This window comes from Sebastes fasciatus, chromosome 4, assembly GCF_043250625.1.
Source record: "Sebastes fasciatus isolate fSebFas1 chromosome 4, fSebFas1.pri, whole genome shotgun sequence".
Classification (NCBI taxonomy): domain Eukaryota; kingdom Metazoa; phylum Chordata; class Actinopteri; order Perciformes; family Sebastidae; genus Sebastes; species Sebastes fasciatus.
The window spans coordinates 26,497,063-26,520,241 of NC_133798.1; the positions used below are offsets into that span (position 1 = coordinate 26,497,063).

A 23,179-nucleotide genomic window follows, 5' to 3' on the forward strand; every position below is an offset into this window, starting at 1 on the left:
AACGAGAACACAGTTGTACTATGTGTAGATGTTTCCTCCAGGCTCAGTAAGCTTTACACACAAGTTATCAGCAGAGAGCTGATAATGAAGCTATTTAACTTGTTACTTAAATGAAATAAAATGTTTAACATTTAAAACATTATGCCAAAGACTTGCTGCCTTTTTTATGTGTCTTTTATTCTGTAAAAACAATATCTGACTGCCTGATTTCCTGCAAAAGATTAAGTATATTGTAATATATTAAATGAGCATGGAAATATAAGGTTTGTTGTATAGTCTACTCTCCTGTATCCTGGATGCAATTCATAGGCCAGCAAGGAGATGGACCTCTCACCAGATCAGTAACGGTAATAAGCTTGTCCTAAAGTAGTTAACAACATCCGTTTCCTTGTTGAAAGGGATCAGGTAATCACATTACCTCCACTGCAGGCCACAGTGGGAGAAACACAGATACAGAGTTTGTGTGCAGACGTGACTGCAAGTTCAAAGTCTGAACTATAAATTCAGGATAAAGTATATTGTTTTGTCTATCTTTGAAGGGGTCAGAGATGGGACAAAAGGGACACAGAAAAGCCATGTCAGATTTTTAGAGTGTTTTCTGATTGTAGTTTGATCACATGCGCCCGGTGTATCTGCTCATAGCTGCTGGGGCCGGGACATTTGGTCCTGCTCGAGTGCTTCCTCTTCCTCCTGCCTCAGTAAAGTCGCTTCTCGTAACTGAGAAAGAAAAAGAAGAGTGTGAGCATCTCCTGTGCTGCGATAACGTTTCACCGCTATAAGAGCAATCTTGGATGGAGATGAATGAATGAAAGAAGAAGAAGATGGAGGTGTGATGATAACCACATGGACGTACTTACATGGCACAAAAGAATATCTAATGTGATAGCATGGGTAAGAAAAGAGGAAGAGAAGACACATTTTGATGCTGCTAAGCAAATTCCATTTGACAGTAAAGGTTTCTGACGTACAAGTAAAGCTAAGACACACATTGCCAGCGCCGTTGCTGTTATAAAGTAAATGGCACATATTTAGAGAGGAAACAGATGATGACAGACTTCAGAAAAGAGACGTGTAATGTAATAAGTGGTTGCAGAGGAAGGGGAAAGGTCAGGGGTCAGAGGTCAGACTTACGAGTGGAGGCCGTGGACTCCTCCCTCCATCTGAGCAGACATGGTTCTCTTCTCAAACTTCAGCTCTCCTGAGTACATCATCGACCTGGTGCAAAGACACACAGCTCATACCCAAAAGTCCATATAAAAACGTACACACACACACAATTTCACACTTACCGTAAAATAGACAAACTCTTGGCTCCGATGTCCTGACAGCCGTGTTGGATACCAGCGATGAGGTAAGGAACAAACTTATGGATGGAGCCTTTATCTTGTACGGATCCTGAGACACCTTGAGCCACCTTCACCTTATCTCCCTCGCTGGAGACACAAACACAATTCACACAGAGATAAGTGTGTCATTATGACACCCTGTGACTATATAGCTTATCAAAGGACCTGTATAACCCCACTCCCTCACCTGAAGTAACGTTTCTGACTGTTATTTTTCTCCATGGCATCCAGGGAGCCCATTCCTCTGTACTTTTTCAGACGGACGCCATCTGAAAAGAAATACTCTCCCGGAGCTTCAGTGGTTGCCGCGAGCAACGACCCCATCATCACTGACGGCAGAAATACGAGAGGAGAAAAAAAAAAATTAGATGAAGTTATGCTGATTGCAAAAGGACAACAGGCGAGGGTAAAAAGACTCTTTCAAAATCACCGTAATAGCCATAGTACACAGGACTACAAGTAAAAAAAGACCATTAAAGTTTTTTAAAGTGTGTAATAATCACACTTTAATATGTAATAATCACTTTTGTTCAATGACTATTTCATTATTTTCTTTGTAAATATCACAATTGTGTTATAAGGAATCGCAGGCACAACAAATTATTTTGTGTAGATAAGCTACTGAGTTGGAAGGAAAAGCATTTTTACAACAGTATATGAAAATGAATTGTTCTAAATAAATATGGACAATTTGTATTTGACAAGTTTGTTCATCTTTGGTCATGTTTTCCATTCTTTATCTGGTTTTACTCCAACAAAAGAGAACATATAACACAAGACATTAAAGTCTAATCTGATTAATAGCCTGTCATTTAAAGCCCGATCATTACATCACAGATATACTGGTGGTGACTGTGTCAGCCACTATGTAACAAGAAATTGCAAAGCAGAAATAACAAAGATATGTTTGAGATCATTTAGAAACCGTAGAGCTCTCACAAGTTGTCCACTGGTGAAACAAATGTAAGACTTGAGGAAACAGGAGAACATGTTTCTACCTGTAGATGCTCCCAGGGCCAGAGCCTTCACCACGTGTCCAACAGTCTGAATGCCTCCATCAGCAATTACTGGCACTCCAAAACGTCGGGCGTACTCTGCAACCTTGTACACCGATGTACCTTGGGGCCGTCCGCATGCCATCACTGAGGAACAAGACAACAATATTGTGTAGTTAAAAACCTGCTTTAGGTTAATCAAATGTTAACTAATTTGCATTTTTGCTGACTTTTTTTCATCTTAAACTAGTTGCTGTTCACAGTACTGCTCTTTTTCTCATACCTTCCTGGGTGATGCAGATGGAGCCACATCCCATGCCCACCCTCAGGGCATCCACGCCAGCATCTATGAGGTTTTTGGCCTGAGCAGCTGTCACCACTAGAGGGAGACAGACGCACAGAAAAGAGCTCAATGTGGGAGACGTTATAGTAAGTTTCTCAGCACAAATGCAGAAGGAAGCTCTGAGACAGGAAGGTGAGCTTACCGTTTCCTCCAACTACCTGTAGTTCAGGATATTTCTGTTTGATGTAGTTGATCATGTTGATTTGATACACTGAGTTTCCTTGGGAGGAATCCTGTTATCCAAAAAAAGTAAAATAGTTTCAATGTCAGATGAATCACCTACAGCATCTCTTATTATAAATAATAAATACGTACATTAGAACAGCCACCGCATTCAAGAGGCTGATGATTTGTCGACCCAATTCGACTGTTATCAGGCCATTAAATAGGCGTTATCAGTCGCTATAAGCACCATAGATGTGGGTCATTAGGGGCCTGCTACACCTACTACGTTGTAAAGGTGAAAGTGAAACTTAAAAGCAACACATCCTAACATGTTATAAAACTGAATGAAACGTCACATTTTGAACACAAACAAAAAAGCATCTTTAGGTTTAGACAACAAAACTACAACTTCTTAAGGTTTAGGCAACAAAAACTACAACTTAATTAGTTTTAGACAACAAAACTACAACTTCTTTAGGTTTAGGCAACACAAAACTACAACTTCTTTAGGTTTAGGCAACAAAACTACAACTTCTTTAGGTTTAGGCAACACAAAACTACAACTTCTTTCGGTTTAGACAACAAAAATACAACTTCTTTAGGTTTAGGCAACACAAAACTACAACTTCTTTCGGTTTAGACAACAAAAATACAACTTCTTTAGGTTTAGGCAACACAAAACTACAACTTTTTTAGGTTTAGGCAACAAAACCACTTAGTTAAGTTTAGGGGAAAAAAACATTGTATTTTGGCTTGAAATAACTACATTTCAAAAGATCAAGCAAAATTTACCGCTTGTGAACGGTCGCTAGACGTCGCTGTCATTTTGACCTTCTTTCCGTGATCTACCATGTGAATAGATGATAAAACCTAGTGGGTGTAGTAGGTCCCTATTGACCCACATCTATGGGGCTTATAGCGACCGATAACGCCTTTTTAATAGCCTGATAACAGTCTAATCGGCTGATTTGTCTGACTGTTATGTGCTATGCCATCAGAATCTACTCACAAACTAACCAAAAGTTTAACCACAGTCAGAACCTACCAGGACTACCACATCCACCCCAGCCTGCATGAGGAGGTCCAGTCTGTACTTGTCGTCGTCCCTCGTGCCGATGGCAGCTCCACACAGCAGCTGTTTGCGGGAGTCCTTGGAAGCCAGAGGGTAATCTCTGTTCTTCTTCAAGTCAGTCCTGGCAATGATGGCAACCAGCTCATCACTGTCATTCACTATGGGGAGCTTACCTAGGAGAGAGTAAAAATAAAATGAGAGATGAAAGAGAAAAGCCCGAGTGTGCATCTGAGTCCAAGTGCCGGTTTCATTTGCTCTACTGTAGCGTGACCTACTTCACAGATTTACCTTTCTTGCTACGTTGCAGTATATCGTTAGCCTCTTTTAGTGTGACTCCAGCGGGTGCAACAACTAAATCTTCCCTTTTTGTCATTGCCTGAACAAAAAAAGAGGTTAAATTGCATGTATATCAATATACCACCCACTTGTTGGACATCATATAATTGCTGCATATATAGTGTTCTCACACATATAAACACATCAGCTGTACACCCACCTCCTCCAGGGGTCTGTCATGGTCTTTCTCAGACAGGAAGTCGATGTCTCTGGAAGTGACGATGCCCACCAGCTTGCTGCCCATCTTGCCGGTCTCTGTAACCGGGATCCCAGAGAAACCGTGGCGTGTCTTTGCCTCAAACACGTCCCCCACTGTATGTCGGGGACTCATCACCACCGGGTCTGTAATAAAGCCCTGCTCAAATTTCTGGCAAGAACAAAAAGTGTTGAGTGATTAGAGGCCATTCTAATGTGTGTATTGTTTTCATCTTATTGTGAAAGAGGGCTGTCGTGGGTGCCACAGTGTCACAGATAACTTCATGTCTTTGTCGACTTGGTCCATCTTACCTTGACTCTGCGCACCTCGTTGGCCTGGAACTCAGCAGTACAGTTATGATGAATTATTCCAATCCCACCCATCAACTGAAACCAGCCAATCAGACACATGAAAGGAAAAAAAAGTTTGTATGAAATAACACTGAAAAGGCCTTCAGCAGGATGATGCTAAACTCAGTGAGCAATATGGTATGCTGTGTGTGTGTGTGTGTGTGTGTGTGTGTGTGTGTGTGTGTGTGTGTGTGTGTGTGTGTGAGGTGGTGCAGTGCTTGTACTCACTGCCATGGCGATGGCCATGGATGACTCTGTGACTGTATCCATGGGAGATGAAATAAGAGGCGTCTTCAGGGTTATCTTCCTCGTCAATGCAGAGGTTAGATCCTAAAAATGGGGTGCATTTGGAAACAGAAACATAATTTTATGATCTCAAAACACCAATAAACACATATAGTAAAGTAAATCTAATATGACATACTTGTGATTTCCTACAAACAACGTCCCTACAGTGTTGCACCTGCAGAACAACATTTGTTAACCAAATTTTAAAGTGTAATGAGCCTATATAAACCAGTTTGGGCTGACTTGTTGAATTCACCTGCCGAGTGTTAGATGACGCAGGTGTGTGTCTGTTTTGAACACCTGCTATCCAGCAATAACCCATGTGACCCAGGCATGAAATTAATTTAATGTCCCAGCAGAGCTTGCAACAGCGAAAACAAAGCAAGCCAAATAAACAGCCCTGTACTCTCAGGAACATAACAAAGAGTGAGAGGGATTAATTACAAGGATTACAGCTAAAAAACTGTCTGTGCTTGTGAATTATTGTCAGTAATATGAAGTATAATCAGCAGCAATCATTTGTTTTATTGAGGGTAAAAGGAATGACATGCCAGAGTTGACATGAAAAAAAGACAAATGTAACTGTTCATGTTTGTCCAAAGAAATTGTTCTTTGCACATCACCTACAAACAAACAAAAATCAAGAATATACTGGGTAATACACAGGAAACAATATACAGTATGTGGCTTGTGATATGCTGGACAGTGTTATGATACGCACCACCTCATCAGAAGTAAAATCTATGAAACCAGGGAGGATCAAGAAGTCACTGAGAGGAGAGACAAAACAGACACATGAGCATCTCGCATGAATTAAATGAATAATATTAGAATATAAATATTGCTAGTAACAATCATCATAAACAAGGATCACGTAGCTTTAGTAGTGTGTTTGAACTGTAAAGCGCAAATCATATTCCTGCAAAGCAGCATTTTATTAAACTTAGCTGACAGTGAGCAGACATAATCTGTCAGCCTTTCAACCCACTGAAATGTTGTGCATTTATCCTCTGCACACTGATAAACCCTGCATGTAGCCTCCATTAAGGAAACTACACTCATTTACACACTGATATGTGCGCAAACACTCACACACACACACTGCTTTTAATGTCTGTGACACCACTCAGAGTCGTCCTTGAAAGTCGTATTACTCGTTATAATCCTCCATATAAAACCCAAGCAGATGTGTCATCACTGATATTACTGAACATTTAATGGAAGACATTGCATAACTCTAATGTGTGTGTTTTCTATACATGTGCACATGCATGTGAGCGTGAGCGTCAGAGTGTTAAGTGTGTGTCGTACCATAAAATGAGCCGGTAAAATGTTTTGTTTTCTTACTTGTAAGTGAGTCCATCGCCGATAGAGAAGAGCTGCTGTGCTGTTAATCCATCTTCAGGAACATAACCTGTGCCTCCACTGATCAAGTAGTCTGCCATGCTGAAATAGAAAAAACACACACACATGATGTAAAGGTCTGAATATTTGTGTATAAAGATATGACAATTATTTCTATCATGTACGTCACAGCACTGTAGAGTTTATTGTGCATAAATCTTATTACATGTTTGTTTAGTCTGGATGTATTTGTGCATGTTGGTTTGCTCGTCTCTTTCTTGACCTCTGTTTCTTGCACCCGGCCAGATCCTATTATACAAATGTTAAGAGTGGAGACAGGAAATGCTAACGAAAGGAAGTGACGGCAGTGCAGCAGGTAAGAGGATTTGGTCCGCTGCCCAGGTAGCTGATAAACGGGCTTGTAAACAGTGGCGGTTTTAGACCAGGCTGAGGCAACATGCGATTTTAAGGGGAACCAAAAATACAAAGTACAACTATTTTATACCTCAGGAGGTAGAGCGGTCGTCTACTTATCGGAAGGTCGGTGGTTCGATTTCTGGCCCCTGCAGTCGACATGTCGAAGGGTCCTTGGGCAAGATACCCAGCCCCACATTGCATGTGAATGTCTATCTCTCCTGAGGAACAGGTGGCACCTTGTATAGTAGCCTCTGCCACCAGTGTATGAATGCGTGTGTGAATGCGTGAATGCTGACTTGTTGTAAAGTGAAGTGCTTTGAGTGGTCCCTAAGACTAGAAAAGTGGCATATAAATGCAGCCCCTATATAGGTTTGGTCCTCCAAAAGTCTAAAGATTCATAACTATAAACACAATAATACTCATTCAGTGCTAATGAACATTTTATCACTGTTATGAATAATTACAATTTCCCCTCTCTGGGGATAAATGTATGAAAATGTTTGCAGTTTGCACAGTTAGGGGGGCCAGAGGGGGTCACAGGGGCAACTGGCCCCCTTTGGCCAAACCCTAGAACCGCCCCTGTTTGGAGAAGCACACAACCAATGCTTCTAGAAAGCGAAAATCATCTCAATTGCTGCTGGACATACGAGTTATAAGGCTTCACACAGACCGAGCAAGAGTATGACACTGACCTCTCTGGTTCATATCCGGCTTGGATACGTGTAGCACTGTATCGCTGGGCTGCAGTCTCGTGCCCATGTCCATGTGCCGTTGGGTGGGCGTAGGTCACGTAGGGGTGAGGTTGTTCCCCATCTCTGGTTGGGATGCGCGGCCGTGCCGGTTCCATGTCCCCTACAATCCTCCGGTAGTCGATTTGGTAAGTGTCCCTCTCCCCCTCTCCAAACCGGTCATAAACAGGACCCTCCATCTCTAAGAAATCCAGGGCTACAACCTCCACAGGGCCCCACCGCCTCAGTCAAACACACACACACACACACACACACTCTCTCTCTCTCTCTCTTCAAGCACTTTGGACTTGTTTCATACACACACACAAAGTCACACTCTCACACTCCAAGTGGTCCCACACGTATAGCAACACACTCAGATTGCTGCTCAGTTATAAGCACTCATAAACACCCAAAGCTTTGAGTGCATGTTCACACAAATGCCTTTCAGACACACCTGACATGGGAGGAAGCTGTCTTGCCATCTGTTTTGTGGCCGGTGCAGCAGTTAAACCAAAATGGCCAGCATAACAAGATTTCACAAATTAAAGAAAACTGCAGCAGCAGCAGCAGCAACAACAAAAGTCCCTTGAAACAATGCAGAGAAGAGTTTGTATTCCAGTTTGTCAGCTCTCATCCCTGGAGTTTCAGGCCCTCAGGCAGGGGGCACACAGTTTTTCTAACTAACCTGTTGATGAAGTCGGCTATCTTGGCGCACCAAATTTAGAAATCCACGAATGTCCCCCCAGCTGGATTCATGAGCAGCCGCTGGGGAGGAGAGTCAGGTCTTGCTTGTAGGTGATCCGTCCCCCTGGAGGGCCAGAGCTGCTTGCTTATCTGTGGAGCTTCTCTCCTCCACTCCGTTCTCCCGGCGCCTGCTGAGCTTAACTCTGTTTCTGACAGTAGCAGACGTCACTCTCCCACAAAGAGGATTGGGAGCATTAATGCAGCGGGGTGGGGTGAGATGGGTGTGTAGGGTGGAGTGAGGCAGTAGGACGGAGGGAAGAGAAGGATGGGTCAAGATAACACTTGAACACACTTTCCCCTCGGAGGATTAACGTGGTGTAGAGGTGTATTTTTTCCTCAAGGAGACAGAGCTGTGAATGAGACAAAGGTCAAATCCCAGAATGGTATTACGCTGCCAGCATTGCTCCTTTGAGACAGAGAGAGGAGAGACAGACAGGCAGGCATAAACAGAGATATATAGAAGTGTCTGCGTGTGCACGGAGAAAGGCAGGACTTTTAAGAGCAACATGTTGTAATTGAGTCTTTATACTTAAGAGTGGCTGTGGAGAATACTGTTGCTTATATCTAATGAATGTAACTGTTCTGTCATTAGTCTTTTTTTGTTGTTGTCTTTATCAGTTGACTGTTTGGCCCAGTAGTGAACAACAAACCTGTACATTAAACAGAGACAGGAGAGTAACTTTGTTGCCTGGTATGCCCTCGACGCCATCATCTGCAGGTGACTGACTGACTGACTGCTTGTGACAGTTACCGAGGGATTGAACCAGAAAAGCCTCTTACCCAGTCTCTCTCTCTCTCTCTCGCTCTCTCTCTCTCTCTCTCTCCCTCCCTCCCACCCACCAGAGGAAACAAGCAACATCCCCCCTTCATAACATTAACAATGGCAACCATGTTTGTCGCTGATAATTAAGCCATAACCTCCTCATGTTATTTCCTGAACTAAAAAAAAAAAGAGGTGATGACACAGAACTTTAAAATTGACTTAGAAATATTTTTATTGAGGAAAATATGTATAAAAAAAGTGAAATATTTATTTATTTGACAGGGACAGTGCACAGCTTCCAGCTTACATCTGCAGTCCCTGGGCTGAACCTTTTCCACAGCAGACATTTTGACTTAGTAGAAAAAAACACAGGTGAAATTGATAACATTATTGATCGCTCAGCTGCATTAAGTTGGTGCCTTCAAACGGGGTCGTGTTTACCGTGTTCACGAGAAGAGTCCATATGAACGCCCCCCTCTTGTGGTATTCACAACTTCTTAAGTGGAAAGTTTCTGAAAGCTCAGACTTCACGAGTTGTGATGCGTTTGTTGATGTTGTCAGAAATGGCGGAGGCCACGGAAGTTCATTTTTCGGTGCATAATAAGTAAATATATCGTAATTTTAGTCGTATATTCTTTTTCTTTGTGATGTTATAACATTTCTGAGGAAAATGTTGATATTCCCGACCGCCTCATCTCTTTGTTATTATGCCTTTGCATTTCCTGCATTATGTTACCCACTTGCTAACTTGCTAAATGTTTAGCCTCTGTGGCTTCTAGATGAGACAGTAACGATAATATTGCCGTTGCTTAGCAGCGGTGTTCTCACAACTTAACCACTTGAACGCCACGCATATCGTGTACACGACTTCCCATGTTGTAAACACAAGCTCACGAGTTTCATTTGAAGGCACCATGTATCCCAGTAAGCTTTACCAGTGAGCCAGCCTGCACAATAGGGGCCTTCCCCAATTGCAGCTATGTCATTGAATACACTTGTCATTTTCCTACTATGATATATCAACTGTAGTATAAAAAACACTTTTACAAGACTACATATTAACGATACAACAACAACAAGAAGATCAATCTTAAAAAGGAATTTAAAAAGTTCAACAACCTAACACATCTCCAGCACAGAGAGAATGTAAATAGGAAAAAATATTCCTTTAAGAGAATTTTTTGAATGAAAGAACAATAACACTCAACTCATCCCCTCACCATGTGACAACCGACCCCGAAGAGAAAGTGACAAGTATCCCCTGTTGGGAAGCAACTAAGCTTCGCCCTAATGAGATCTAATGAATGTGACAACCAACCCCGTTCTCCCCTACAGTGTAGTAAAATCTCAACAAATTACATATATAAAAATGATTATGAATGTTTCATAAAAGAGGAAAGTCTCTGACACCTGCAGAAAATGTAGCACCGGAACACAGCACACAGAATTAGCCGCCTGCGGGAAAAGAAAGTGAAATTAAAAACATGAATAACATGTCGTATTACATTTTTTTGATCATTTTAACAGGAGGAAATCTTACTGAGCCTCTCCAATAGATCGCTCTGATGCTCTTCGAGGGCGTCGTAGAAGGCTGCTTTGACCCTTGGCCCTCCTGCGTGTAGTGTTCTAAAAAGCTCTCTCATTTTGTCCATGCTAGTCGCTTTAGCGTCAATCCTCGAGCAGGCTTCACTGTGGACCATGTCTCCAAGCTCCTCTGTTATTGCCATTACCTCGGTAACGTATCGAATCAACTTTGCCTTGTTGTCATCAACAAACTTTGCTGTTTTAGAATATAGAAGAATGAAAGAAAGTACATAAATAAGCAAATTATTAATGCGACTTAATGTGATTGAAATGATATATGTCAATATCATGCTCATTTGAGATCTTTTTAATAACGTACAGGAAATGTTAACAATGACATAGAGCATCAGTGCAGTGACACAAGTACTCACCTTTGTCTGTATTAGTCATTCTTTTAGTAGAAATACTGTCAGGAGCCTGTTGGCAAAAACAAAAAGCTCCTTCAGTCTATATTGTGTCTTTTATTTTACCAGTGCGTTGATAAATGTATTATTATATTTATTATGGGCAGAGCGAGGTCGGTTGGGACACTTTTGTACGAACACTAAAATAATCTTCCATTACTCACAGACTACTTGAACAGTCGTGGAAATAATTTGATCCCTGAACAGATACAGGTGTCTGCTAACAATTTATCAAGTTTTTTAGAGCCCAACCCAAATGTGAAAGGCACAATTTTATTAAATGTACAAGGAGTGCATTTTCCCCAAATTTCTGCCTCCCGGGACGGTTGGGACACCTTGTCCCGGGCAAAAAAAATATATAATTTAAATTGAAAAAATTGCAGTCTGCATTTGAACACATTTACAAAGTCACTTGTTCACACATTTCTTTGAGAAAAAGTAAAAATTTGTAATATCATTATTTCTTTTATAAATTACTGAGATAAGGAATTTGGCAAAAAAAAAAGAAAAGCTCTCTGACTGGCTGCCACTGGAGGAAACATTCACTCAGTGACTTCACAGTGGGTCTAATTTAATTAGGAAAAGCCTTTGTCTTGTTTTGACTGCATTTTGTTTATTTGTAATAAGGTAGAAACTATAAACAATGCTGTCGCAGCCTAATTTGCTAAAGAGGCACTGTCCCAACAGACCCCGCTCTCCCCACTAGTTTCAGACTTTGTTTTGATTGTTTGATTGTTTCCTTCATGAACGAATGACGTGTGGAATAATATGATAATAAACCACTGAGAATGTCATGTCCATTTCCGTCAAAATAATATTAATTTCAATTAATGATACAAAAAAATAACAAAATATAGATCAAATGAAACAATTATTCCCATGACATATCTCTTGGTTGTATGTTAGGTCTGTCTGTTTTGTTCTCTATTGATCTCAAGACTACTTGAGTAAATAAAGTTACTTATTAGTTACTTATTCATTTGTTTTCAGCTTCCTGTGAGGCAAAGGTCAAAGTGCATTTGGCATACCTTTAGTGAAGGCCTTTCAGTTTTTACAAAGTCCACAGTATCCATTGGCATCGGCTCTTCTGAAAAAGAGAAAAAAAAAAACATCAAGTTTCATTGTGTAAAGTAAGAAATAAGTTATAAATAAACTTGATAAATAAATAAACTACCTGGTGTCTGAAGAGGATCATTGAGTGCCTCATATGTGCGTGATTGATTACTGGTTGGTGACTCCTAAAGTAAAACAGAAAGAAAAAAAACAGTTAGAAATGTGCGTCCTAAATTATGAATCATTATGTAACATGCACTATATTTAATTTTTTAAAATAAATTTATGAGGTGTACCAGTCTGGCCAAGACTTCAACGACCGCCTTGTGAATTTGCCCCCTGTGTTTTGAGAACACACCCTCAGTGACTTCAACGCACTCTGAAACAGAAGCAACGTTACCTTTTAAAAAACGTGCCAAGCTAGTCTACAAAAGGTCCGTTTGATTTAAGTGAGTAAAAAAAGAACAACAACAAATATTTACGTTTAAAGACAGGCCTATTGTAGGGACAGCCATCCCAGCACGTCTTCATGAGATCAACCAGTTCTTCCAGCCCGTCTGCCTTCATCTGCTCAATGTCCTGACAGGTAGGTCTGTCTCCTAAAGGGATCCTCAGCTCCACGCGAGAGTAATCAGCCACTACAGCACATATGATATAATGAAGACATGCATCAAAACATACAGATACAACTGAGTGTGTGTGAACTGCTGTGTATACCAGTGTTTTCAAAACTTTTTCTGGACATCCACTTTTTAAAAATGACAAACCATCGCGACTGAACTCACTATCGGCCCTTTTCACAGCAGCCATCTTGACGTGTCATTGCAGGGTAAACACAGGTGTAATTAATAACATGAATTGTGTCCCTGGTATTGCACATGCTGACTCACTGAAATGGCTGTGACACTTAATATAACGGCACCATAAGTCATTTGATCAATTACGCTTGTGTTTACCCTGCGATGCCATCGCATTTCATGCTTGGAACATCATCATACATCATACATTTCTTAATGTAGACCACTGACCATACCTGCTACAGTTACATATCATATATTGCTGAATTCAGCACAGTCATACCGTTCCAGCAAACCCTGATTAGTATTTCTGGGACAATCACAGCCAAAGCTGCCTAAAAGTAAATGAATACGTTCATCATAGACCTTAATATTTGATATTTCCGCTTATTGTACTTATGTGTTTGTAATACTGTTTTTCCTCAATGCATCAATATATTCACATTCTGTTTCTTCACACATGTAGAGGAACCCTCTGGCCACCATCACACCAAATTTGAGATAAATCAGAGCTTTTGGGTGTCTTCCCACTAGCCTATTATATCAGTTGTAAAGTGATAGATTATGAGGAAATGAGAAAATAGATGGTAGGGTGTGATTTCATTGATTAAAAGACTGGAAACCTAAATGCCAAAAAAGAAAAACAACGAGGTGGAAAATGATAGGACAATAAAATAAACTATATTTTACCTGGATATGGTTCTTTACCGGTAATAATGGACCAGAGCAGGATACCATAGCTGATCAAGAGAGAGAAAGACGTTTTCAGTATCACGTTAAAGAGTCGGTAACATTGAATAGAAATAACTTTTTATCATATTTGCTCAAACTTTCAATTTTTTTATTTATCCTGACAGTTGCACATGAGACAGATAATCTGAAAACTACACTGTACTGTTACTGTAATGCCCATTTCTCGCCTCAAATGCTTTCAGAAACATATTTTAGTGTACTGGGCGGTGCTTGTTTTTGTCTTCACTGATCTAAACATGGTGGCCGGGTCAAAAACGTTCTCATTTTACAGCTAAACAGTACACTACAAGATGTTTCTGAAAACATTTGAGGTGAGAAATAGGCATTACAGTAACAGAATATTGATTCATATTTGATCAGCGCTGCCTAGCTGGACAGTTTGATCGGAATTCAGCTGCAAATCCTCGGCTCTGATTGGTTGTTTTCACTTGGGCGCGGTGGTCTTGCAAATGTCATAATGAGCACTCAAATTTACTGGTAGGCAGAGGAACCTGATCTTTTCACAGATTATCTGTCTCATGTAGGCTACTACTGTCAAATATGACAAAAAGTTATTTCTATTAATGTTACCAGCTGTAGCTTTAATAATGTTAAGGTTTTTACCATATAGAGTAGTATTCTTTGTTGATGTTATGTCTAACCTGTATACGTCAAAAGCACGGCGGGGTTCATATGATGCCTCAAAAGCCTCGGGGGGCATGTACTTGTATGAGCCTCCGATCTGTTCTTGATCTGTTGTTACTCTCTTGCTCTTCAAAGCACTGGTGGAAACTCTGGACAGGCCAAAGTCTGCTAGCTGCAGAAAAAGAAAGGAAACATGATATTAAATGAACAATTAAATCTGCTTCTAATGTAAACATAACAGTAGGGCTGTCAGTCGATTAAAATATGTAATCGTGATTAATCGCAAATTAATTGCAAATTTTTTATGTGTTCAAAATGTACCTTAAATGGGTCTAGTATTTAATACTCTTATCAACATGGGAGTGGGCAAATATGCTGCTTTATGTAAATGTATGTATATATGTATTATTGTAAATCAATTAACAACACAAAACAATGACAGATATTGTCCAGAAACCCTCACAGGTACTGCATTTAGCATCAAAAAATATGCTCAAATCATAACATGGCAAACTGAAGCCCAACAGGCAACAACAGCTGTCAGTGTGTCAGTGTGCTGACTTGACTCTGATTTGCCCCAAACTGCATGTGATTATCATAAAGTGGGCATGTCTGTAAAGGGGAGACTCATGGGTACCCATAGAACCCATTTTCATTCGCATATCTTGAGGTCAGACGTCAAGGGACCCCTTTGAAAATGGCCATGTCAGTTTTTCCTCGCCAAAATTTAGCATAATTTTGGAGCGTTATTTAACATCCCTCATGACAAGCTAGTATGACATGGTTGGTACCAATGGGTTCCTTAAATTGTATTAGTTTCATATGATGGCAGTATCCTCACTCTAGCTTTAAAAACTGAGGCCGCTACAAAGAAAGATTCTATTGCATTAATGCGTTATTATCACGTTAACTTTGACAGCCCTACATAAGATTTTAGTTTGATGGCACCCCTACCTTGGCATTAAGGTCGTTATTCAGTAGGACATTATTTGGCTTTAGGTCGTGGTGCATAAGTCCCTGTAAATGGAGGAAGTTCATGCCTACAGCCACTTGATGGGCCAAGCGGAAGATCAGGGGCCACGGCGGGGGGCCAGAGAGGTCCCGCAAGGACTGGACAGATCCTCTTTCCATGAACTCCATCACTAGTCCCTGCTGCATGGTGGATGTTCTTCCAAAAGGCGGACATCCCTGATATGTTCCATGAAGCCTCAGCACAAACTCGCAGGAAGCCATACCCATATACTTGGCCTCGTCACGCAGTGGCATGAAGGGGCTGGGATGAGGTTTGTTGGAAGGAGAGGAAAGAAAGCAAAAGAGCTTCTTGAACTACTATTCGACACGTGCATGAATTCATCATTTCAAGTTGCAGAAAACTTGCAGATATTTTTATATTTACCAAACACCATCACGGAGTATCTTAATGGCCACATCAAATCCCCAGTCCTTGTGCCTGGCCTTGTAGACATGGCCAAATCCTCCAGAGTCAACTGGCTCCCATCTCTCCAGGTTTTCATCACCAATAGTCTTGTGGCTCAGCAGTGCCATCTCCTGCTGTACTCAGGTAGAACAACTGCAACCTCAAATCTGTCCAAAAAATATGGAAAAAACATATAGAAAAAAAGCTGCTAAACATAAAAAAGTGGTTAAATGGCTGCGTATAGGTATTTGCTTTTAAAACACCATGTTGTATTGCTGTTTACAGTGTGCCCTTGCTTTTACACACGGTCATAGAGCAAGAGCTTTAGGTTGTGAAGACACTGACAAACATTTTCCACTAACAATTCCCTGGTTACTTTATTAAAAAGTTGGCTTCTACTCACCATGTATCACCTGAAGCGTCCACACACAGATTAAAGAGTTAGTTCACACCAACGCTGTGGCAAACAAGGCACAGGTTTCGGTTTCCTGTGCTGTATAGCTGAAGGGAGGAGTTTAAATGGAGAAGAAAGTTAAAAAGTTCCGCCGACTGCTGTGAGAACATAACACTTTTTTAACATTTCTCTAATATCTGGAGGGAGATCAGTCCACTTTTTTTTTGCTGTAACTGAAAAAGCAGTTTGAGTAAAGTAAATGTTGTGGATCAATATTTTATATTTCCCGTCTCTCCTCGTTGATGAACCTGTTTGTCGGACTTCATTATGAGCTGTTAGAATAAATAGTTTAAACCTGCAGTATCTTATAAAGTAAACAAGCACAACATAAACAACAAAATCAGAGTTGTATTTTTTGATAATATTGTAATAGTGGTACAAGTTTGTTTTTTTGTCCTGTGCTTTAAGATCTGGTTTAAAGGCTTGAGCCTCGTCTAGCATATCCTACTGCTAAATACATCACTTTAACTGTCACATACTGCATACTACTCAGGAACGCAGTATGTACTGTATACTGCATACTGCGCTCCTCAGTAGAATGCAGTATGCGGTTTCGAATACAGCAGAGTATGATTGCAGGTGTGGGTCACGTTTTCTGTTGTGGTGACAGAACATGACGTATTACAATGAATGAAATTGTAGAAAAGTTGAATTAAAAAGGCTTTTACCCACAAAGTTTGATTTTATTTTTATTTCAGGGAATGAGAGGGATTTGTTGCTCATATCACAGCCAGAAATAAGTGCGGTGACACATATTTTAACTTCCTTCCTTGATGTATGAGTAGTAGCAAGCAGAGAGAGGAAGTCACAAAGGGCACACAACACAGCTGGGTTTTTCTTCATGTGTTATGTGAATGGTGTGGTGCTGTGGTACGATACGTTGAATATATTGCACATCTGGCAATCTTTCAATCTTTTTATCTTTCGGTGTGATCTATAAGAAGGAAGCTTTGCTGCGATTGCATTGTTTTTTTTTTATTAGTCACTACTGAGTGAGCCTTGATATAGATGAAGAATAAACATGTGATCTCTTATCAAGCCAATAAATGGCTGTATTTCTAAAGAGCTTGTGAGTAAATGTGAATGATTCTTTCTCCATTGTTCTTTCTCCATATTACCTGCCATTTGCTTTTGTAGACAACTGTTTTAGTGAGACATTTCTACACTGACAACAACAACAGAAATACTTTAAAACTCCGACGGCCCGCCAGCAGTATATACTGTATGCTATCATATGAAACTAGAAAGCCACCAATCCATTGGTACCAACCATGTCATGCTAGCTTGTCGGGAAGATTGCAAAATAACGCTACAAAGTTACGCTGAATTTTGGTGAGGATAATCTAGCATGGTGATTTTCAAAGGGATCCCTTGACCTCTGACCTTAAGATATGTGAATGAAAATGCATTATATGGGTACCCACGAGTCTCCCCTTCATAGACATGCCCACTTTATGATAATCACATGCAGTTTGGGGAAAAAAACATGCAGATTTTTCTAAAATGGTGTATTTGAATAATTCTGCATACTGGGGTCAATAAACAGTCTTGGAATTACATAAAGTGGGTATCACTGTAAAGCTGAGACTCTTGTGGATCCAATGAGCCCAACTGTATTCATGTGTGATGATGTTAGTCCCCATAGTAGCCATTTCATTGTAGTGAGACAATTTTTTGTAATTCAACCTCATTGTATAAAATGACCTGTGGTGACCTCTAGGATAATCGCAGCCTCATGAAACTTTACAACCACAAACTAGAGACCTAGAGCATTCGGAGGATGGCTTTCCTTGGTAGATTGACAATAAGGGGGGTTTCTGAGCAGTTTCCAGAACAGAAGTGCTCGCTAATCAATCACCGAAATCACCAGCATGGCTTTTTCTATGGTGTTCCTCAAGGTCTTGGTATCTTAACGTGGTATTTAGGAGGGATTTTAGATTATTTTTTTATCAATTTTCAGGTGGTAAAAAATTTATAAATTTAGCACCAAATCTGTGTAACAAATGGTATCAACCCAAAAATTGCTTCAACAATTTATGCGACATACTACAGCATGGGGATGGCCATCACAAATGTATATCATCATGTTCTACGCTCTTATACTGTTTCACAATTTATTTTAATTGATTCATTCATTTATTAATTACTTTTTATTTCTTATTAATGACTAAAACAACTTGACACACAGTGCTGAGCTGCAGCTCAAATTAATCTTCAGGTTTCAAGTTTTCAGATGATGTACACCACTTCTATGTGACATCTACTGTTGACTTTTTATCAACCACTGAACATCCCCTGTCCCCCACCTCTACACCTTTAAAAAAAGAGGTCAGAATGGTAAGGGGTTAAAATACATGTAATGGAACTAAGTTTCAGCTAGTTCTGAACCTGCAGGTTATTTTTGAGAAAAAAAAAAAAATAAAAAAAATAATAATAATAATAATAATAATAATAATAATAATACGAAGAAACTACATGATTTATAAATAATAAAATGCATAATAAATGTTACATTATCAACTATTAATTAAAGATGTTTTCTTTAATTGTTAAAATTAAGTTCATAATTATTTGAGCAAAATGCTGGGATTATGTACCCAACTGTACACACACCCACAGAAACATGCTCACATTTTTTCACAATGAAGATAATTACATTCTCACAACATTTAAAGCTGAGCTGGTGCTGCTTGATTGCACCGAGCCTTCTTTCCAGCTACAGTGTTCATTAATTGTATGAGTACATGATTTTTGACCTTCTCTCTATAATCTCTCTCAGTACTTCTCTTTATCTCTCTATCTTGCTGCTCTCTCGTGCACAAACGAGACAAAAGCCCCGCTGAGACTCTTTTCAGTCTAAATTATTAATGCTCTAAAAAAAAAAAAAATCACAGTCTGGAGCACAGGTGTCTGTGAACATGACAGCCACCATGGATCTAAATCATAATGTGCACAACCACACATGCGCACCCTGCTCATTAAGGTGTATTTACACACTTCCCATGCTGCCTTGCTGCTTCGCCCGGCATCGATAGGCGCGGTCTGTTCGAGCTCTCTGCATTTCCATCACTCTCTCCCCTCCCTCTTCTTCACCCACCCTCATTTACGCTCAGCACAGTGTGGACCTCTCGCACCAGTGGCTGCTCTCTCCACTACACCTCTCATCCTCTCATCCTCTTGAAACTGTCTATTACACTCTCCTTTACTGTTTTTTGCTGCCCTTGTCTCATAGCTGATGATATATGAGGCAGGGGATCAGCCTGAAGTGGATCTCTGTGCGTTGGATCTCTGAGTGAGAGAGGTGAGCTGAACGTCTGTCTTTCCCACCAGGAGTGCTTTGGACTGGCGACAGCATCACTGATGCAGGTTGCATCCCGTGGAGCGGCGACCGGGCAGCTTCAGGAGAAAGAGAATAGACCGGAAACCCACGTGCACGCCTGAGATGTGCTTTGTGTTTTGAGGAGAGTGGACTGGAAAAGGGAGGCAGAAGGCAGCAACAGAGGGAGGGGAGCATTTAGTAAGAGGCGCCCAAGTCACAGGGGTTTGGGGGAGGTGGGCGTGGGGGTCTGCGGGGAGTGTTTTAAAAGTGAAAGGAGGAGTGTGTGTGCTTGTGGGGGGGGAGGGGGGGGGGGGGATCTGCTCTGCTCTCAGATCAAAGAACTGGAGGGGAGGATTGCTTTTCGCTCAGTCTGAAGAGTCGCAGAGAGACTGGGGAGTCACAGGCTCTCCAGGGACAGTGGCACTACAATTAGAGACCAGAGGCTGTCTGCAGCACTGACTGAGAGACAGAGGGAGGTGGGTAAGGACACAGAGTGGGAGGGCCAATCAAAGGACCTCATCTGGACAAAGGTGAGCGTGCTTCCTGAGTGAACACCAGGAGGAACGAGGAAGAGGGTCCCTGCTGGAAATTGGCGACGTTCCCTTTCCACAAGAATCCATAAGAGGATCCCATCATGGCTGTCCAACTCATGCCCGAATCAGCCGTGTGTTTGCTCATGGTGAGTCTCAGAGGGGGTATAGTATTCATCATCTACTGTCTGTCTTTGTTTCTTTCTTTCTCTCTGCTGTGTCTTTCCCTCATCACTCTCTCCTCCTCATGGAAAAAATGCTAATGCAGCCACTAATGCAGGAGGTTGAGCTGCTGTCATCTCATTAAAAGGGATGCTGCTCGTTTACTCCTCCCCTTTACTACCATCTACAATCCTCCGATAACTTCTAAAAGCCGCTTTCCGTACTGAAGAACCGGCTGTCTTTTGCATCCAACTCAGAAAAACTCCAGCTTTTTTGTCTAACTCCTCCATGTGTTCGACTGCTGCAGTGGTGAATGGGAAAAAATCCCTCACAGACAGACAGACTGCCGCAGGCACTGGGATGCGGTGCTGAACACGGTGTCTGTGCATGTCTGGACACAGATGTCATTTAATATGTCTTGAAAATGGCATGTGTGTGTGCAGTGCATGTAAATAAGTTGCTAAAAAGGTGTGCTATGTGTGTGTGTGTGACATTAGCATCCCATCTTCAAGACTGAATTCAATCACACACTATAGAGAAATTTCTGCAGCCCATGGCAGAGGATTTGTAGGATCTTGTTAGTGTAGAATCCAGACCCTCGCTGACATGAAACAGATTGGCTTGGCCTGGTTCAGATCTGGCCATAGAGAGCGATGAAATAGAAACACACTACATGCGTAAAGCCATTGAACTCCTCCCTCACCCTCCTCTGTCCGGCCGCACAGTGAAACAATGGCAGTGTGGCTTTGCTGCACGTGTAGAATACAGATAAGGCATAAGGACCCCCTCTTACGATCAGCTTCAATGGATATTAAAGTACACCCCCTGTATGCAGGGTGACTTTGTATAAGGGAGCTTGTTCTGCTCATTCTCATTCTATAGTGTTGGCATCCTGCAGTCCCAGGGGGAGTCATGCATCGCAGCACTACCTGCTATCTCCACCTGTCATGGCTGTCTGTTACTATGGCGATAGGCCATGCACCCCACTCTAGGGAGGGGCAAAAAGGAGCAGGGATGGAGAGGAGATAGATGATGGACAGGAAGGGAGGAAGGAGAAAAGGGAAGTGTGAGTGATGAGGGAGGGAGTAAGAAAAGGAGTGAAAGTGAAAGTGACAAATATTATCACCTTTACAGTTGTCCTCTCCAAAATAGATTTATCCTTAAGGGATTTTTTTTTTTTTTTACCTTGTATGGCGTGGAGCCAAAACTGAGTTCATCTTCTGGCATGGTGTCCCTTGACTCCATTTTACACTGCATATGTGAGCATTAGCATAGAGGGCGTTACCTTACAAGTGCTCTTACTGTCATAGCTGTCAGCCCAGATGTTCTGTCTGTCACAGGAAAACCAGCTTACCGTCACAACTTTTTATATCATCACTTTTCCGTTTCCGATTATAGCCACACATCTACTATTTTCTCACCATTCAGAGCCGCTCTTCTTCGCCAGTTGGCAACGAGCGAAACACTTCAATACGGCTCTTTTTGGTGTTTTCTTTGGCAGAGATTTATTCATGTTCTGTTGGTCTCACCAAGAAATAAGGAATAACATGACTTAAATATGGTCTGTGTTGAATTTTCCTTTGAATCCAGGCTGAACAAGATTGACGTCGGATAACTAATTTCAGAGTTGACTTGTTCACCGTGGCATTTGTATTCACGCTGACAAGTTCAGAGCTTGAACCTATCTTAATTATTCATGGGAGTTTACGCAGTGCAAGTGTGTTCATGTGTGTGTGTGTCTGTGTTTGTGGGTGAGCCAAGATTAATATTGATCATGCTTCCTGCCTCTGTCTGTATTAATATTTCAGGTGAATAAGTGATTATCTCCTGCAGTAATTACAGGAGCTGCTTTAATAAGCATAATTCGCACTGACAGCACAACAAATAACACACGTTCAACATTCACACTCATCGCTCACCAAGCTAGAGCGAGATTTGGCAGGAAGCGACCTCATTCGGTTACCACAAACAGGACAAATTACGTCTTCTTGTTTTCTGCCATGCATCCGTTATGGCTGATACAAATAAATAAATGCAGTAAATTGTGTTTTAGTTCTCCTCTGGGCTTTATCGGTCTGGAACTAATGTGATTGGGCCAGACTTACACTAGCTCAGCTATAAAACCGAATGGTCTCATGTCTGTCATAGAGACTGGGCCAACTATTGTATGAGATTTATGGCTACCTTAATATTGCTATGAATGGGTTAGATCAATAAAATACGATGACTGGGAGGAGAAATGGATGAATGAGTCTTAGGGAAATTATACTCTTCTTTTTTTTTTTTAAATGCATTACATCTTCACAGATTAATTAAATACGGGCATGTCTTACATATTTATATATATATAACCAACATAGGGAGGATTTCATGCCAGCTGTATAGTATTTAAATGGACCGACATCTCTCTCTCTCTCTCTCTCTCTCTCTCTCTGTCTGCTCTGATGGGTTTCTGTTTTAGGGAAAGGATGAAGAGATCAATAACAAGTCTGTCTCCAGCCAAGACACACAGAGACATGCTGTCATCTGATATTGGAGCAGATCACAAACTAGATGGTATCATTTGACCTCAATTAGACGTGCTACAGCTTTACTGTTGAGATCTCTATCACAGGGATTTCACATGTCTCCTATAGCTTTGTCTTTCACCTAAGATTTAAATTGTATTTGTTTACTAAAAGCTTGTTATGAATAAGCAATTTACAGAGATTATCTATAAGGAAAACAAGCCTTTAACGGCTTTCTTAAATTGTTCTGGTGCCAACTTTAAGATATGAGATGGCAGAGCGTTCCATATCACTGAACCTCGGTAAACCAAACTGTAACTAAGATGTTCGACACATACGAGGTCTGAGTTTGGAGTTATATCGAGTCGAATAATTGTAGAATTGTTGATTATAGAAACATTGAAATATGAGGGAAGGTTCCTGTTCAAAGAGCTGTACACAAATTAAGCGATCTGAAGTTTACTCGGTAAACACTGAGGATGCCG

The 23,179-nt window shown here is 41.0% G+C and overlaps 3 protein-coding genes across 4 annotated transcripts in view; 1 reads left to right on the forward strand and 2 right to left on the reverse strand.

Annotated features, from left to right (window-relative positions):
* Positions 1 to 577: 577 nt before the first annotated feature.
* Positions 578 to 8,525, reverse strand: impdh1a (IMP (inosine 5'-monophosphate) dehydrogenase 1a). 2 transcript variants are annotated; one of them, XM_074633215.1, is made up of 16 exons: positions 7,545 to 8,525; positions 6,439 to 6,537; positions 5,813 to 5,861; positions 5,032 to 5,133; positions 4,765 to 4,839; positions 4,418 to 4,624; positions 4,210 to 4,297; positions 3,895 to 4,094; positions 2,827 to 2,917; positions 2,625 to 2,720; positions 2,345 to 2,488; positions 1,534 to 1,675; positions 1,290 to 1,433; positions 1,132 to 1,215; positions 858 to 874; positions 598 to 717 (listed from the first exon to the last, which is right to left on the reverse strand). In XM_074633215.1, the coding sequence occupies exons 1-16, from the start codon at positions 7,778 to 7,780 to the stop codon at positions 614 to 616; spliced, it is 1,878 nt and encodes a 625-aa protein (XP_074489316.1). In that variant the 5' UTR covers positions 7,781 to 8,525; the 3' UTR covers positions 598 to 613. The 2 variants fall into 2 exon arrangements, with proteins under 2 accessions (XP_074489317.1, XP_074489316.1); XM_074633216.1 differs by lacking the exon at positions 858 to 874 and having other exon boundaries at positions 578 to 717; positions 7,545 to 8,524.
* Positions 8,526 to 9,297: 772 nt separating this feature from the next.
* On the reverse strand, positions 9,298 to 16,265 carry LOC141766381 (receptor-interacting serine/threonine-protein kinase 3-like). Its single transcript, XM_074633217.1, has 13 exons — positions 16,126 to 16,265; positions 15,702 to 15,889; positions 15,260 to 15,578; positions 14,323 to 14,477; positions 13,619 to 13,668; positions 12,614 to 12,769; positions 12,428 to 12,510; positions 12,253 to 12,316; positions 12,107 to 12,165; positions 11,046 to 11,091; positions 10,631 to 10,870; positions 9,941 to 10,545; positions 9,298 to 9,583 (listed from the first exon to the last, which is right to left on the reverse strand). Exons 2-12 carry the CDS (start codon positions 15,848 to 15,850, stop codon positions 10,538 to 10,540), a joined length of 1,329 nt encoding a protein of 442 aa, XP_074489318.1. The 5' UTR covers positions 15,851 to 15,889; positions 16,126 to 16,265; the 3' UTR covers positions 9,298 to 9,583; positions 9,941 to 10,537.
* A 3,603-nt stretch (positions 16,266 to 19,868) lies between these two features.
* The window catches only part of frmd4a (FERM domain containing 4A), a 127,958-nt gene continuing 124,647 nt past the window's right edge, over positions 19,869 to 23,179 (forward strand). The window contains exon 1 of the mRNA XM_074633228.1: positions 19,869 to 20,174. Within this exon, the coding sequence (XP_074489329.1) occupies positions 20,130 to 20,174 (45 nt within the window). The 5' untranslated portion in view covers positions 19,869 to 20,129. The remainder of the gene's footprint in view (positions 20,175 to 23,179) is intronic.